This window comes from Chiloscyllium plagiosum, unplaced genomic scaffold (genome assembly GCF_037043375.1).
Source record: "Chiloscyllium plagiosum isolate Xiang-an unplaced genomic scaffold, Cpla_swu_hap1 HiC_scaffold_11, whole genome shotgun sequence".
NCBI lineage: Eukaryota > Metazoa > Chordata > Chondrichthyes > Orectolobiformes > Hemiscylliidae > Chiloscyllium > Chiloscyllium plagiosum.
The window spans coordinates 28736581-28753966 of NW_028270149.1; the positions used below are offsets into that span (position 1 = coordinate 28736581).

General features: G+C 38.6%; 1 protein-coding gene across 4 annotated transcripts in view; it reads right to left on the reverse strand.

The window, feature by feature from the left end:
• The window catches only part of LOC122557343 (calpain-5-like), a 161294-nt gene extending 146264 nt beyond the window's left edge, over nt 1-15030 (reverse strand). Inside the window, exons 1-2 of one of the 4 annotated variants that reach the window (XM_087991939.1) lie at nt 14995-15030; nt 14677-14849 (exon numbers count right to left, since the gene is read on the reverse strand). In XM_087991939.1, the coding sequence (XP_087848065.1) occupies nt 14677-14841 (165 nt within the window). In that variant the 5' untranslated portion in view covers nt 14842-14849; nt 14995-15030. Of the gene's footprint in view, nt 1-14676; nt 14850-14994 lie in introns of those variants that run through there. The other 3 variants (XM_087991937.1, XM_087991941.1, XM_087991940.1) reach the window with 3 other exon arrangements.
• Between the last annotated feature and the right edge of the window lie 2356 nt (nt 15031-17386).

The following is a 17386-nucleotide window of genomic DNA, read 5'->3' on the forward strand; positions in this document are numbered from 1 at the left end:
GAACATTATTAGTGATAACCTCAAACGGTGATTACAAATCTCCAAGGAAAACTTGTGATAACAGTCAGTTTTACACATAAGAGTGTGTTCAGAGCTAAATTGTGTCTCAGTGACTACTGTGGAGAAATACTTTAGGATGTTCAACACAAAAGCCTTCTCTTTTAATCAGCAGATTTAAACCATAAAAATATAGTAAGGAATAAATGATAATCGTTGAACTATTTACCTTCTAAATACCTTGGAATTATGGAATTATTTGGTGCATTGCATTTAATCCATTAAAATACATGTATTTAAAGAGATTTTGAAATAATTGTCTATGTGTTAAAAATTGTGCTGCAATTCCTGGAACAAAAGGCATTAATATGAGCAATGGGTCAGAGATTTGGTATATCTTTCAGGACTTACTTCCAGCATTCTCAAGTATAAAATGCTACAACAGAAAGTTGGCTGTAAATAATTAGCATGTGCCACTCATAAGAATAAATACTTCAATTAATTTTATCAATTCCAGGATTTAACTACCCAATGGAAACTGATGCTATCGAAACTTTCTAAGTTAGACACAGTAAGAGGTGGTAACCATATGCAACTTATCAACTCAAGCTAATATACTGGAATGAATTTTGCCATAAATCAGCTAAGTAATAATTTCAATAAGTTACTTCAAGGGACTCCTTTGAGCAAGTTATCACACGCAGTTCTCCTTTGCTTACCATATTAAGCATGTAGCACCTTCCCTCAACTGCTTTCACCCACCAAATTCCCTCATATACTAACCCTCTTGCCCTCTGTGCTTCCTACTCACTCACTCGGGGCATCTCACAGAAGAAGAGCCAGCCCGCAGAATGACCATAGTCCTGACTTTTCATTGCTACCAAGCCTGACCAGCTGCCTGACCATTGGTCTGAACTAAAAGTAAGGCAAGGCAAGATAAAGATGTTGAGAGCATGCAAGTAAGCACAAAGTGAATGCTAAGAAAACATTCCTTCTGTGCATGAGCAATGTAAGGTGGGGGCAATCTCAAAGTACAATATTGAAGTGGATAACCACATTAAAAGTGAGTCCCAAAAATACCCTGAGGATGTGATGAGACTGGTGCATTGCCAATACAAACCTCCATGGATGGCGAATGCAGGCATTCAGCACCCATGCAACATGCCCTAAAATGTTATGGAATGCAGGCCGTGACAGACACTCAGATGAAGTGCCTGTGATTTGTAGCTGCCAGGTACCTGCTTAGACTTTCATGCCAACAAATTTTATCTGGTAGTTTCTCTCCATTGCCTAGGAGAATTGCAAACTGCTTATTAATAAGGCAATGTTGGGTTACTGGTCTACACTAATTGTTCTCTAGCACTGCAGCTCACCACCAAATATCTGCGTGAGCAGAGCTTACATAGAAATTACGCAATCATCATTCCAATAAATGTTCATTTCCTGCTCCTGTAGGTTAATTACTAAAAACTATTTTATGTAACATTAATGGAACAAACTCAAATTATTGTACTTGCATAATTTTTTCCATCCATTACATACAGCAGTGCATCACTAGATCCCTCCTGAATTTAGAAATGTGTACACAGGATGAAGCACAGCTACAATTATGATCTGCATTTTTATGGCACCTTAGAAGTAATCAAATTTGCCAGCTTCTTCACAGGAGCATTACAAAATCTGACAAAACCAAAAATATCCTTTAATAGCAATTTTGAAAATAAAAGCTGTGCAACAAATTAATCAATTTAACTGGAGGCAAGGGCATTTTAAATCTTAGGTGTTAATTATATGTACAAGATCCAGTCTCATCCACCAAGGCCAGTGCAGAAGTCAGGCGAGTCTGGTAGGAAGCCAGAGAAGAGAACCCAAGATAATAGTTTTCTGCAGACAGGTAAATGGAGGGAAATAGTAGATGCTATCTTGTTATCCATATCAGTGAGGCATGAATGAGATCTTCTCTTGCGCAATCAAGCCACAACAGTTCATTAAAATGCTTGACTTCATGGAACAATATTAGAGCATAATTTTTCCCAAAGCAGGGAAGGTTAGTGTTATTTTGAGATTCAGCAGGGCTCTAACCTTCATTTCCAGCACTCAATATATTGGACACTGCCTTTTGTCTAAATGCCAATAAATATCTTCTCAAAATAAAATATTCCTGCCAAGATGGAGGTCTTGACTTTTCAGCAAGTTTAACAGAAAACACACATTGTGTGAACTAAATTACATTTTTTGGTCATATTCTAAACATTTTGTTCCCAAAATGCTCAGCAACGATCAGTTATCTATATCTTTTCAAACAAATTTAAATTTATTTTTGACAATTTAAAGATTTCAATTTTGTGCATGGAAGAACAGTATTCACCTTCTTCAATTCTCTTCTGAATGTTAGAAGATAATGTACTGTATACCACTAACAGGCCCAAGATGAGCTTTTCTTAACTTTGCATTCTTACAATTCCAGCAAAGGGTGGTGGATCATGATAGAAAACAGAAACTCATTATGATCTTTCTCACTCTTATCTGCCTGACATTGACCAGTACAATTTATTTAATGTACAGACTGTCACATATTGATACGTAATCTCTTTCAATTCACTTCTCACCTGTCAAGGCTGTGTCTAATGAAGAAAGTTAAAAATCATGCAACTTTCTATGTGGGCGGCACGGTGGCACAGTGGTTAGCACTGCTGCCTCACAGCGCCGGAGACCCGGGTTCAATTCCCACCTCAGGTGACTGACGGTGTGGAGTTTGCACGTTCTCCCAGTGTCTGCGTGGGTTTCCTCCGGGTGCTCCGGTTTCCTCCCACAGTCCAAAGATGTGCAGGTCAGGTGAATTGGCCATGCTAAATTGCCCATAGTGTTAGGTAAGGGGTAAATGTAGGGGTATGGATGGGTTGTGCTTCGGCGGGTCGGTGTGGACTTGTTGGGCCGAAGGGCCTGTTTCCACACTGTAATGTAATCTTAAAAAAAAAAACCAGGTTGTAGTCCAACAGGTTTATTTGGAAGTACTAGCTTTTGGAGCACTGCTCCTTCACTAGATAGCTGTGGAGCAGGATCATTAGACACAGAATTTACAACAAAAGATCAAAATTTCATACATCTGAAACAATATATTGAACAAACCTAGATTGCCATTCAGTCTTTCATCTATTAGAATGGGTTTCTGTTCATAAATGTAAATGTAAATTCCAGAACTTCTTTAAAGTCACATTCGAGGTAATTTAAGGTTTTATTTAAAAAAAGTGATAGCTCAGCTAAGACAATGTATTGAAGGTGAGAGATTAGAGTCTGCCTGTATCCCAGTGTTGAATCAGACTTGTTCTACTTCTAAAGTAGGAATTTATAAAAGATTGACTGTCTGCATTGACTGCCTGCAGATTGTGTGCTTTTTGAGCAAAATAGAATGTATCTGCAAACACAATTCTGCAAATGCAAATTCAACCCATAGGCCTGTGTGTGTGTGTGCATACATGTGACAGAGAGAGTGGAGCGTGAGTGTGCACGAGATAATGTATGTTTGTATGTACGCATGTTTGGTAGACTGTGTGAGTGAGTGTGATGGAGTATAAGCCTGTGAGACCTGTGCGCGAGTGTGGGAGATGTATATTTGTGTGCGTCTGAGAGTGCATATATATGAGAGAGGGTCTGTGAGAGTGTCTGCTTGCATGTGTCTGTGTTGTAACAGTGTATAGTGTAGTGTGATATGAACCCAAGGTCCCAATTGAGGCTATCCTCATGCATACTGAACTTGGCTATCAGCCTCTGCTCGAACATTCTGCGTTTTACCTGTCCCAAAGTTCACCTTGGAGGATGGTCACCCGAAGGCTGGAGGCTAAATGTCCCTGACCGCTGAAGTGTTCCCCGACTGGGAAGGAACATCCCTGTCTAGTGATTATTGCACAGTGTCCATTCATCTGTTGTTGTAGCGTCTGCTTGGTCTCGCCAATGTGCCATGCCTCAGGGCATCCTTACCCACAGCATATGAGATAGACAACGTTGGCCGGGTCACACGAGTACCTGTCGCGTACATAGTGGGTGGTGTCTCCACATATAAGGATTGTACATCGTTGTGGTCGATGTTGTCATGAAGGCTAGATTAGTTTGCTGTGCACTATAGTCTGTTTAAGGTTTGCCGGTTGTTCAAAGGCGAGAAGTGTAGTCGTAAAGAAGGTCTTGGTGAGGTGCTCATCCTCAATCATGTATTGCAGGCTGCGAAGAACATGGTGTAGTTTCTCTGCTCCCAGGTAGTACTGGACAGTGAAGTTTGTGGTTTGTTCAATATATCGTTTAAGTTGCAGGACACTGATTTTTTTGCTATAAATTATGTGTCTTATGTTTCTGCTCCACAGCTACCTGATGAAAGAGCAGCGGTCTGAAAGGTAGTACTTCCAAATAAATCTTTTGGACTATAACCTGGTGTTAAAAAAGTGATTTTTAAACTTTGTCCAGTCCAACACCAGCACCTCCTCATCCTGGTTTCCAATGAAGAGAGGAATATTTACGTGCTAATTTTCCACTTTTTTTTTTAAAATGGTAGTACAACTTGACATGTACTGGCATCTCTCCAGCACCTCAAATTTGTCATTTGTCTTGTGTAAATGTGGATAGTGAGTATTGCCAGACTGTAATTTGTAGGGGGTATCACAATAGAGCCCAGTACACCTGACAACCACATGGTGAGTCATTGGATAGTAATTACAAACAGGAGTCTTGGCTGTTGTATTCTTCCCTCAGCCAAGTCAGTTGGAACCAATTTAGCTGTCCTGCAAAATGCTGCACAAGTGATCAGTTAACTCAGTACAGAACATGATTTTTTTAAAAATGTGTATTAATACGCAGCTACCAAGGATTTATTTTTGAAATGCAGTGATTGCTCTTCATGGAAAGGTCAACATTACAATTATACCCCACAAATAACCAGGTGATCTATTTTTAAGGATGTTAGTTGTCAAACAACAGAAGAGCTCCACTTTACACTTTAGTGATACGAGGGGATTTTTAACATCAGCCTGAAATATTATATTTAAGCAAGATCTTAGTTTATCATTTCATTCAAAGGATAAATTTAAAGAATTGAATTGATGTTCAGGAATGGTGACTAAAAGTTAGACAAGATGCTGGAATTACGCAGATCACTGAGCATCAGGTAAGTGAATTGGAGTTAGCATTTCAGGTCAATGATAAAAGAAGATATAAATACTACAGCTGTTAAGCCAGTGCATGAGGGGGTAGGATATGACGAGCAAAAGAGAAGGTCTGTGATAAGGTGGATGGCAGGGAAGTAAAACTAACAATAGATTTCATGGTACAAAAAGCCAAAGAGAGTGGAAATGGTTATAGTGCAGGGACAAAGATGGTGTCCAGGTGAGGTACAAATGGCTATATAGCAGCCATCTGAAGTCAACACAAAGATTAAAAAAGGCCATCAAAACAGAAAACCGAAAATGCACATGGAACGAGGTGGAAGCAGAAACGATAATTTAAAATTGCGAACTCAATGTTAAGCCCACAAGGCTGAAAATTGCTGGGATGAAAGATGAAGTGTGGTTGCTTGAGCTTGTGTCAAACTTCACTGGAAATTCCTTGAAGTATTGAGCTTCATTCAGGAATTTTATCACTATAGGAGTTGAAAAATTAAAAATGTCCTGCCTCCATAGAAAAAAGGAGAGAAATCAAGAAAAAGCATCTGCTGGTTTAACATCATTTGTGGACAATGCACTGAAATCTACCAGTGATGAAGATGTGAAGGTCATTCATAGCTTCAAATATATTTTGAGCACTAATGAGACCAATATGGAACTGAAAGATCATGGGAAATGTGTGGGCTTTCTCCTTGCAGGCTCACTCTATCTTACACAGCCAGGGCAATAACACAGAGAATGCAGGAGGAGTTTTAGTAACCAATTAGGGTGGGGTTGAAAAAGACTGAAAAACTTATTCTTAAACCAGGAGCATGTGGTTTTAAACATTCTTCATCACATCCATTTTCTATCTCAAAAAGCATATATTCAGATGAAGACCAAATGAACATGGAGTGTACAATGATATTGGTAAAACAAACCCTTTCCAATCTAAAAAAGGACCTTTAATTTCTTGCTGATTTTGACCTAAGCCAAGTTGCATTCAGGATAGGTATTTGACCCTGGTTGAATCTTTGAGGTGCTACATCTGCATAATTCACCCTTTATATCTTCATTTTGCACAGAATACAATCAGCCAATTTTTAAAAATAATTTCACTGAATAGTAATATTTTCCATGCATAATCCAGGACCATAGAATTCCAATTTATCTCGAAGAGCCTAAGTCTTTTTGAAGCTGGTTGTGCCAACACAAACAAACAGTCATGAGATGCCATCTACATCTAAAGTATTCCCTGGGCATGTATTATTTTGTGTAATTGATGCAATTTATTTCCTCTCTTCATTAGTTAAAATGTACTTTGGGAAAAGACCCCGAATTGGGCAGGATCTTTATTGGTCCCTGTTCTCTCAGAATAGAATTCCTGCTCTGTCAATGAGTCCTGAGGTAGGTCATTATTTATCCTGGATGCAAGATCTCTGAATACTAACCACAGACTTTCATAAAATCGGTTGGGGAGCAAAGCTGCATTTTTATCAAAATTTTGTACACAAACAGAAATAACAAAAAGGAGAAAAAAAAACCCAAATCTGTCCATGACTTGAGGATATTTTGTTTCACCAAATAAATGCTTGACATGAAATGAAGGGAAGAACTTGTCCTTATAAACTTGCTCTTGGTCTAAAGCTTCAGGGCACAATTAATGGTTGCTTTTTGATTTGAGGGCATGTTCCTATCTCGTGATGTCTTGCAACCAATTTGCACATCACAAGGTGCCATAAACAGAAAACGAAACAGACAAATTGTGCCTCAGTTTAACATTTTATCTGAAAGATAGAGCAGCACAGTCAGTGCTGCATTGTGATGTGGGCATTCCATCAGCATAGCTCTGCTGGCAGCATTCTCATCTCGCAGTAAGGATGTTAAAGTCAGTCTGTCTGAGGTATTATTGATGTTAGATGGCAACTGGTGAGTGCAGACTGGATCATTGTGCTTTACAGAAGATCGTATACAAGTTGGACAGCAGTGGTTTGATTTGATGCACAACCGGAGAGGAAGGGACCTCAATAGATTTAAGATGAGATGGGAAAGATTTAAAAGGGAACTGAGGGGCAATCTTTTTACACAGAGGGTTGTGTGTATGGTATGAGCTGCTAGAGAAGTGGTAGAGGTGGGTACAGTTACAACAACATTTAAAAGACATTTGTACAGGTACATGAATAGGAAAGGTTTAGAGGGATATGGGACAAACACAGGCAAAAGACTACATCAGTATGGGCCAGTTGGGCTAAATTTGTTTCCGTGCTGAATGATTCTATGTCTGTATGACTCCAAGTCTGACTCCAGGGTGAAATTTAATACCCTGTGGCAAGTTTGAAGCCACATTATGGGGTGATTTTAATCTGCCACGAGGGTGTGGGGTCAGGATACCATTAATGTCCCACATTTTCAAACTAAATCTGGGCATCCAAAGAGAAAAAGACTAACACTTGGAAATGGAGGCACTAGAACTCTATTTTGAAGTAAAGGAAAAGTAAGCATAATCCCAGAGTTCTGCTTTCTTCAGAGAGAGACAATTGGTGGGGAGTTTAACCTAAAGGTTACCATGTCTCAGACAAGCGGCTAGCCTGAGAAGGTGCAACCTTCATGGTAACCTCAGCTGCTCCATGAATTGTACCCATGCTGTTTTTTGATGTATTCAAGTCAGAGCAGTATGTCTCATCTGCCAGTTTCACTAGTTTTCTGTTTTGGGAAGATTGGTGAACTTGAACACCTGAGTGTCTAATTGTGATTCTAGTTCTTTTGTGAGCACAGGCATTTTAAGTGTCAGAAAACTACTCAAACATGAGGACATCATATTTGAAACCATTTCTGTCGTAACCCAAATGTCCAGTTATGTATACTTTTCATACATATCATTGAAAGATAATTAACACCAGGAAACCTAACTTATTTCTACCTCCTTAATTCAGGAAGTTTAAACCAGCTCTGTTAATCTTTTACCGTCACTAACCACTGAGCCACCATGCCCCCCTAAATGAGAAGGGTAGTAACAATTCCATTCCAATTATCATATTTCATAATAAATGCATTCACAAAAAGTTGGTTTGCAGGTGCATCAGGTAATTATGAAGGCAAATGAAATATTGTCCTTCATTGCTTTAGGAATGGAGTTTAAAAATAGGGAGGTAATGCTGCAGCTGCATAGGGTGCTGATGAAGCCACACAGAGTACTGTGTACAGTTTGATCTCTTTACTTGAGAAAGGATGACCTGACACTGGAAAAGGTGCAGAGGAGGTTCATTAGTTTGACTTGGGAGTGGAGAGGGTTGGTTTATGCGAAGAGATTGAGTAGACCTCATTGTAAATGAGAAGAATGGCGGGGGGAGAGGGGGAGAAGAAGAGGGGGTTCTTATAGAAACACAAAATTATGAAAGGAATAGAAAAAGATTGAAACAGAGAGATTGTTTCCACTGGTGGGTGAAACCAAAACTAAGGGACATAGCCTCAAAATAAGAGGGAGAAGATTTAGGACTGAAATGAGGAGGAACTTCTCTCAAAGGGTTGTGAATCTGTGGAATTCCCTGCCCAGTGAAGTAGATGAGGCTACCTCACTGAATATTTTTTAAGGCAAAGATAGACGTTTTAACAGTAAAGGAATTAAAGGTTATGGTAACCAGGCAGGTAAGTAGGAAAGATCAACCATTATCTTGTTGAATGGCAGAGCTGGCTCAATGGGCCTAATGGCCTACTCCTGCTCCTATTTCTTATGTTCCTATCTGTATGCTTCTGTGAATATGATTACATCAGACTGGTGCTTGACTAATCTTGGAGATAGCTCTCCCAATTTTTGCTCTAGCCCCAGATGTTAGTAAGGATTTTGCAGGGTTGACAGAGTTGTTTCTGCAATACGGAGGACAATATCAGGTGGCCCATCCAGTTTCATTCCTTTGAGATTTTATAGCAGATTGATACAACTGAACATCTTACTAGGCCGCTTCAGAGGGTAATTTAGAATCAACCACATTGTCGTCTATCTGGAGTCACATTCAGACCAAACTAGATAAGTCAGATTTTCTTCCCTCATGGACATTAATGAACCAAATGGTTATTTATGACAATAGCCAATGATTTTGTGCCCTTTTTAATTCCAGTTTTATTTTAAACTTTAAATTTCACCCACTGCTGTAATTGGATTCAAATCCCTATCCCCAGATCATTACATGACCTCTGGATTATTAGTCAATTGACCATCCCATTGCATGGACTGTAGTAATTCAAGATAATGACCTGCTGTCATCATCTCCTGGTGAATTTCCCAATGGCCCCACAACCAGAGGGAGACCTATGTGGAAATTTCTGAACTCAGTGTCAGTTGTACACAGACACAGCGTGATTTTAAACTAAATGTAGAGTTTTTCAAAAACGTTTGATCGCATCAAATTAATTAAGGTTTTAAAACTGTCGATTTTAATACCATGCAAATTGATGCATTGAGGTCTGTAAAATCTTGACCTACATTTCTGAAAGTTCTCAAATTCATCGCAATTTGAAATAACGTAAATCATCATGTTTTGAAAAAATTCAACAACAGGATACAGCTGGTATTAATTGTAACAAGGTCAAAGCTGACCCAAAATGGTCCCTAGTGGTCAACAAAAGCACAGAAAGACCTGGGAGTCTGTGCTGAATGGCTAAAATGAATTGCACAGATGTGGTTCTTCTTTGACTATTGATATCTTCTTACAGACCTCAGAAGACTGAACTATTTGTCTTTTTTTCTCAAACAAAGCAGATATGTACAAAATTAAGATTTCATAGAGAAATCATCTCAGCATGTCCTTCCATTGACCAATAATAGAAGCCTGAAATAGCATGGATATAAATGCCCCCGAGCAATATGGTAATTAGCAGGTCTATTTATGTTACTTTGCCTCACAGTAGAGAATACAATAGAACAAACCACCACTTTGTGGTCACTGGAAGGGACGCTATCCCAAGCATCCAAGTTACTTTGTGTGCCTAGCCAATGATGTGTATGTTGAGTTTCTTTACAATTTCAGATTACAGGTGTTTTATTTTGAGATTTTTACCCTTCTTACTCCAAATTATTACAGCTGACTTTAATAAATCTGAGCTCGTTCATAAATCGTCAAATCCTGCTGGAGCGTCTCTCCTTCAACAGCAACAGAGAAGACTTGAGAAACTCAGCTGGTCTGGCAGCATCCGTGGAGACAGAAACAGAGTTAGGCTTGAGGTTATGGTTAGGTTTAGGATTAGGGTTAAGTTTAGGGTTGGGGTAGTATGATGCATCTTCCAAACAAGCGAGAACAAGTTTTGAAAAGAAGTCATACTAAACTTGAAACATTAACACTGTTTCTCTCTCCACAGATGCTGCCAGACCTGCTGAGTTTCTCCAGCATTTTCTATGTTTGTTTCAAATTTCCAGTATCCACAGTATTTTGTTTTTATTTGAGTAGCTATCTTTCTGTAGTTTACCTTGGGGAATGGAAGGCCTGTCGAGTAATTGCAATTTAGACAAGCAGGAGGCTGCAAGGTAGGCAGCATCAGGAGGTGGAGAAGTAATTGCAATTAGCTGCCAGATTTACCACTTGGCTTCAGAGGTTCCTGACCTGATTTACGAAAATAGTGTAGCAGTTGGAAAAAAACATGATTACAGTTTCAAATACTAAATGGCAAATCAGGAATAAGTAATAATTAATGCAATGACCAAGCCTGAACTTTCTCTGCTGATTTGATAGATTAGGTTTGGGGCATTTCCAGTTCTGCAAACCTGATCCAGAAAAATGTGACCTGGACATTTGGATTTTCTTTCGATGTTGGAGAGAGTGTGGGTGAGAATGGCTGTTGATCCCAGAAAGAGTTCAGCTACCTCCAGTTGCAGTTAGATGATTGGTCTGCCTCAGTGCACTGACAGTCTGTCACAGTCTTATATGAAAAGAAGAATGAAATAAAAATAAGCCCCCTGAACCCCACTCCCTCGATCTCGTAAATCCTCACACACTCTCCATGGTAATTCATGCCAATCTAGACCAATTTATATTCCCATCCCATCCCCTGATGTCCCCTCTTACCATTTGTGTCACTTCATGCCCCTCCCCCACATCAAGGCCCATACATCCTCCATACCAACCTGTGTTTTTCCCCTCACCGCATTTCTCCTCACACCCTTCATACAAAACAATGCTTCTCCTTCACACCCATGACTGTTTATTGTTAACTTTTTGCCAACCCATGACCCTCACCCACCTTTTGCCCTTACACTTTCATGTCAAATTACCCGGCATCCACTATAGGTAGACCTCAGGCCCCATGCTGTGTTTAAATCAATTTTTTAAAAAACAATTAATGCATTTTCTGTTTAAGAAAACCATACTCAATGGTAACATAGTCATCCATTAGATATAGCTGTGTTTAATCCTTCATTAAAATCAGCATCTTTATTCATGGTCTTTGTATGACTTTGGAATTGTTAATCAAATTGGGACCCTCAGCTTGTTATGGTCCAGTGAGGGAACATCATATTCAGGCAAACAATTAGACATTTTCAAACATGAACTTTATTTACAAACAAAATAAATAGAGGCTGTAGTGCACATCCACAATGCAAGTCAAATGCTGGCACTATGAACAATGACCATTTAGCATTCCATGATGCACCCAACTCCCATTTACTGGAACCAAGTGTTAATCAGGTCCTAGCTGGATTCAGCTGATCTCTATCACACAAGGAAGCTTTCTCCTAAACGTCCTGTCCTCGAAAGACTGCTCCCGTTCCTCAGCATCTATTATATTGCCTCATTACCTGCTCCAATTGTACAGAGCGCAGTGGACCAGTAAGATGTGACACATTCTGTCTCATCTATAATGGAGCTCTACCCCAAACCAGTGCAAGCAGTGATCCCTTCAGCAGCATTATCGCCGCTCCACCATGGCCTTGGTCACAGCATGTGTACCAATCTGGTGAAGGTGCCCATGCCAGCTGACTGACTAATACATTACATTAGAAAGGGAGTGCCTTCTGCACCCTGACCCCCATCAATCATTCAAGTTTTCATTGTATTCAATAGAATCTATGTCATACTTACATGACATTTGATGAAGTAATGTTTCCTCCTCTCATATCACACTTAGAAGTCCTAAAAGTGATGGAATGTTTTTGCTAACTTCTGCATCATTGAGATAGTAATGTTAGACTTGCAAGCACCAATGGCATGGTTCAATCTACCTTTGAGTAGAATTGGAAACCTAACACATTCACTTAAATTTACGTTGCAAATGGGCAAAGAAGTTATTGCAAATGAAATGGAGCCACAGTTTGAGAACAAATGCTCCATGTATTTGTTCCTTCAATGTCCTATCATCCAACAGATGTGGATCTCTGACTGCTTGTGATGATCTTGTCTCTGATCATTGCCCATCCCCAGCCTCCAGTTGGATATGTCCTCTGACTATGATCTTAGATGTTGTTTGGTGCTTAGCAACATATAGGCTCCACACAGCCACTGTGATTGCTTGTTGCCTGCTCGGACTACCACGATGAGAGTTCTCTACGTCTAGCTTGTTTGACACATTCAGTAAGATAGGAAGCTGAATACTAATGAGGCAAGGTACATCATTAATAAAGGTGCATAACAAGCTATAATCCCCCTTAATCAGAAACTTGCCATTCTGTACTGAGAAACTTGGCAGATGCATAAAAGTGCAATGAGTTTCTCTCAATGTCAAGAGAAGACCTCACCTAAATACCCATGTATTTCTGCCCCAAATTTCACCAGGACTTTCAAGCCTCAATAAAATTCCACCTAAGAATCAAGCTGATGCTTTGTTCCATAACTTGAAATGATGCATTTTCTTGTTGTCGAGCATCAACTGCTGCCATTTGTGGAAGGGGGTTCCAAACTCCTACCACCCTTAGTGCGCAGAAGTGCTTCCTACCTTCTCTCCTAACTTCATCAGTGACACAGCTTCTGGAAATCAGCGAAAACTCCTGAGCACTACAATTGATGTTCGCTCTGGAGAGAGAGGTACATTAATTCTAGAAAAGTTAATTATTTACTGACATCTCCAGAGACTTTTGTGTATGAAACAATACAAGAATCATTCTATCATTCCATTGTTTAAAGATCATGCACACTGAATATTCAATTCTGGATTTTAATTCAGAGTCATATTCTATTTCACATTTCAGGCTTTGCCTAACCAATATGCTTCTGAAAATGTTTGGATTTCCAAATCTGAAGTCAAAGTTCTGAGAAATTAATTAATTCTCTGTCTTCCTTGAGATATTTGCGCATCCTAATTTAGCTAATGTAAAGGCTATGTATTCCCCATATTACACTAATGGCATAAAGTAACATGGAATTCTCTGGAAACAGGAGCAATGAAAGTTCAGACAAGAAAAGTTAAATATAAAGTATAATCTTTATATCTCAAATTAACCTGAATTTGAACAATTTCTTGCCAATATCTACTGTAGAAATATTGGTCGCACATGTTCAGTAGTTTTTCTTGGATTATAGATGCAATTTACCCAAAATGTACTAAATACAAAATTCCAAGTGTGCCCAACGAGCCTATAATACTGCTTTTATACTGTCAATAAATATTCAATATTGCACACAAATATAAATATATATACTTCAACCCAGGCATCCATTCATGTATAAAAACAGATGCAGACATATATGTGAAAATTCAAAGTGCACAAATTCATAGCTTAGACATGCTACTGAACATAACAATGATAAAGGGCTATATTATGCATTCATAGATGGAAAAATGATTTTTTTAACTGGAATGCCTGGATCCCATGGACAAGAGAACCTCACATGAATCTCTGAACCTGTATCTTCAGACCCTATAATCAGAAACACGCAAAGCTATCAGTGAATTAAACATTCCACATGGTTAAAAGCTCTGAACACAATTAGCCCTGTTTTTAAAAATTCTTTCACAGGCTGTGGTTGATCCAACATTTATCGCCCATGCATAACTGTTCTTGATAAGGCGGCTGTGCACCCTCTTCTTGAACTGCTGTGGTCCAAGTGGTATAGGATACCAGCAGGGCCACTGTACAGTTCATTCCCAAGTGCAAAGATATCCCAAACAATAACCATAGTAAATCAAGTGATAATACTAAAAATATTTAAAAGATGAGTTGCCATTACAACAGTTACATAAAAGAATGTCAATAGGTGCATTGAAATTAATTAACCAGAATGGCTGACAATGGGACTGAATGGATTAGGAAGGAATCAAAGCATGGCAACCATTTGTTTATATCAGGAATTCACCAGTCATACTTAAATTAGACACCTGAAAACAGAGAGTTGGGATTCAGATCCAGCCATCTCTGTATTCTTTCCTTTCATTTTAAAAAAAGCCCTCTGGTTTCTTGTTTTGGAAACCAGGGCAAGATTTTAACTGGACATCACAATGAGATCAACGTCAGTTTAAGCATGTTGTTTTTGCCAACATTGTAACAGTGAAGAATTAAACTATGCCATACCACTCTGCTTCCCATATCCTTTCTATCAAGTAAGTTGTTCAATAGGGAACAAATTATTACCTGCGGTCGTCTCCACTCAATTGGTCCTGGAGGAGACTTGGAGTAGAACAGTGACTCAGTTGTTGCAGGAAAATAAGGGTCTTCAAACAGCCGCTGGTGCTGAAGGCAGTCTTTTTTTAAAGCTGAATAGTGCTGGTCTTTGTATAACTTTACAGATAGAACCATCCTTCAATCTAAAACCAAAATAGCAGCAATGCATGCGTAAACTTTATTAGTATTCTCAAAGGTAAAGCTTGCCAAATTACGTAAGATATTTAAATATACATAAATATTTCCAATCCACCCTTCTGTATTTAGAACTTAACTGTAAGAAATTACCATTATTGCTACAGAACTAATTCAGTTGAGGAAGTTTTGTGAACAACTAGAAGTCACGCTTACCTCCTGGCCTTTTTCTAACTGAGCTGTCAGCTGGCTCATAACAAACTCTTCATCTGTCCTGCAAAGTTCTCTGCATTTTAACCTGCAAGTTTCCAGACTCTACCATCTATGAAAGCTGAATGGGGAGTTCTTAAACTCACCAGCAACCTCCCATTAGTTAGAATGGTTTGGTGGAGCCCTTTATTTTGTAAAGAAGCCAAATAAAAACAAATGTCAAAATGTAGAATTTTTATTTTCCTCCTCAGTTCTTCAAAATCTCTATGAAATAGAATTTATGATAAAATACCTTCTTTAACAATCAAAGATCATAGTTCTAAAATAATCACTCAATTTGAAGTGAAACTAAATAGAATACAATAAACAAAAAAACATTGACAGCATCTTATTTGTCTTACTAAAGCCTGTGGTTTCACTGTCCAGTGTAATTTAATTCTGCGGTACAAACCTATTCATAAAACCATCTATTTTTTGCGTATCAAGGTGAACTCGTAGTCGTACTGGTGGAGAAAGAAACCTGGTCCTAAAGGACAATATTATCCTGTCAAAGCCTCTGGTCAATATTTTTTCAATTGTTCTCATCTGACCATAGCACCAGCTACAATTCGTAGGTTTGATCAATCTTTAGTAATCTACTCAAACTATCATTCTACATATTCAAGACTTGGCAATGAATGTCATGGGATAATCGTTTGCAAAACCAATGTTCCAATCTGACTTAATTCTATACACATGCACTTACTAGCACAGGTAACTATAAAGAAAACGAACAGCAACCCAGTACACCAGTCACTAGCTTTTAGAAATAAAAACAGAAAGTACTGGAGATACCCACCAAGAGAAACACAAAATGAACATTTCAAGTGCAGTCTGCCTCTTCTTCATAATTACGTCTTCCAATTGATAATATCTACTTCAAATGGACAGCAGTATGGCATGCATACCAAAAAGTGGTTTCTTTACACTATCATTTCAATCTGATGGGATCCTGCCAAAGTTAGGACATTCTATAACATTATCTTTTAAAATTAGATTCCCTACAGTGCAGAAACAGGCCCTTCGGCCCAACTAGTCCACACTGACCCTGCAAAGAGCAACCCAGCCAGACCCATCTCCCTCTGACTAATGCATCTAGCACTATGGGCAATTTAGCATAGCCAATTCACCTAACCTGGATTCTGGGAGGAAACCCACACAGACACAGGGAGAATGTGCAAACTCCACACAGACAGTCACCCAAGGCTGGAATCAAACCGGGGACCCTGGTGCTATGAGGCAGCAGTGCTAACCACTGAGATACCATGCCACTCCTTATCAAAGCTGGAAGAGAAACTATTGTTTAAATGACACTGGCTATAATTTGCCTCTAGAAACATTTGAGACAAACAGTTAATACATCAAATAAAAACCCAGTGTTTGCCATATAATTATAATTACATCAATTCACTAATTATCATTCAGTCAAGGAACATCGCCTCTTCAGTCATCTGTTTCATGACTATTATTTGATACAGAATCAAAACATATAGTTAATGCAGAAAACAAAATGCAGTTTTGGAAATTTTATAAAATAGAATGATTTTTAAACTAAATTCTGACCACCAAGGATTGTCTAAAAGTTTCAAATAACCCCCAAATCAGTTCTGTGTCTTAGCCCTGGGCGATGAGGGAAAGAGTTGCTTCCAGCTTGGGATTCAGTAGAAGAGAAATTTATTGACTTGTATCAGTAGTGTGAGTACTTTTTACTTCTCAGCCCCTTTCAATGAGAAATGATTCTTCTTCTGTATGATGGCAAGCTGAGATAGGGATATTATCAGTGCATTAACCCTCCACAATACAGAAATATTCTGTACCACCTGAATGCATAGCAAAACACACAAAAGAATAAATTATATTACTGCTTAAATGTGATCATCAAAGAAAGAGAGAGCAATCATCATGCTCTCATGGAAGGAACCCACATTCCTGAAACAATATACTTGAAAAGTTAACATGCAAGTAAAATTGAGGGTACAAGTGATAAAAAAAAATTCTGTGTTGGAAATGTATAATTGTGACATTGTCCCTGAACATAAAAACAGTTTTCTGAACAGTTTTGAAAACAGATCTCTCTCTAAAACTGGCCGAGTAAATGATTACAGTAAATACTTAAAATTATACTGCGCAAACAAGCTTATCATTGTGTGCCTTAAATAAGAGCTCAAGTATTAAGTATTGAATGTGGAACAATGATTATATAATTTTGAGTTTCACCTTGATTGTGTTAGCTTTTTCATCATAATTTGCCCGATATCCCATTACTGTGCAAAAAATGATGAAATTTTAATCATGT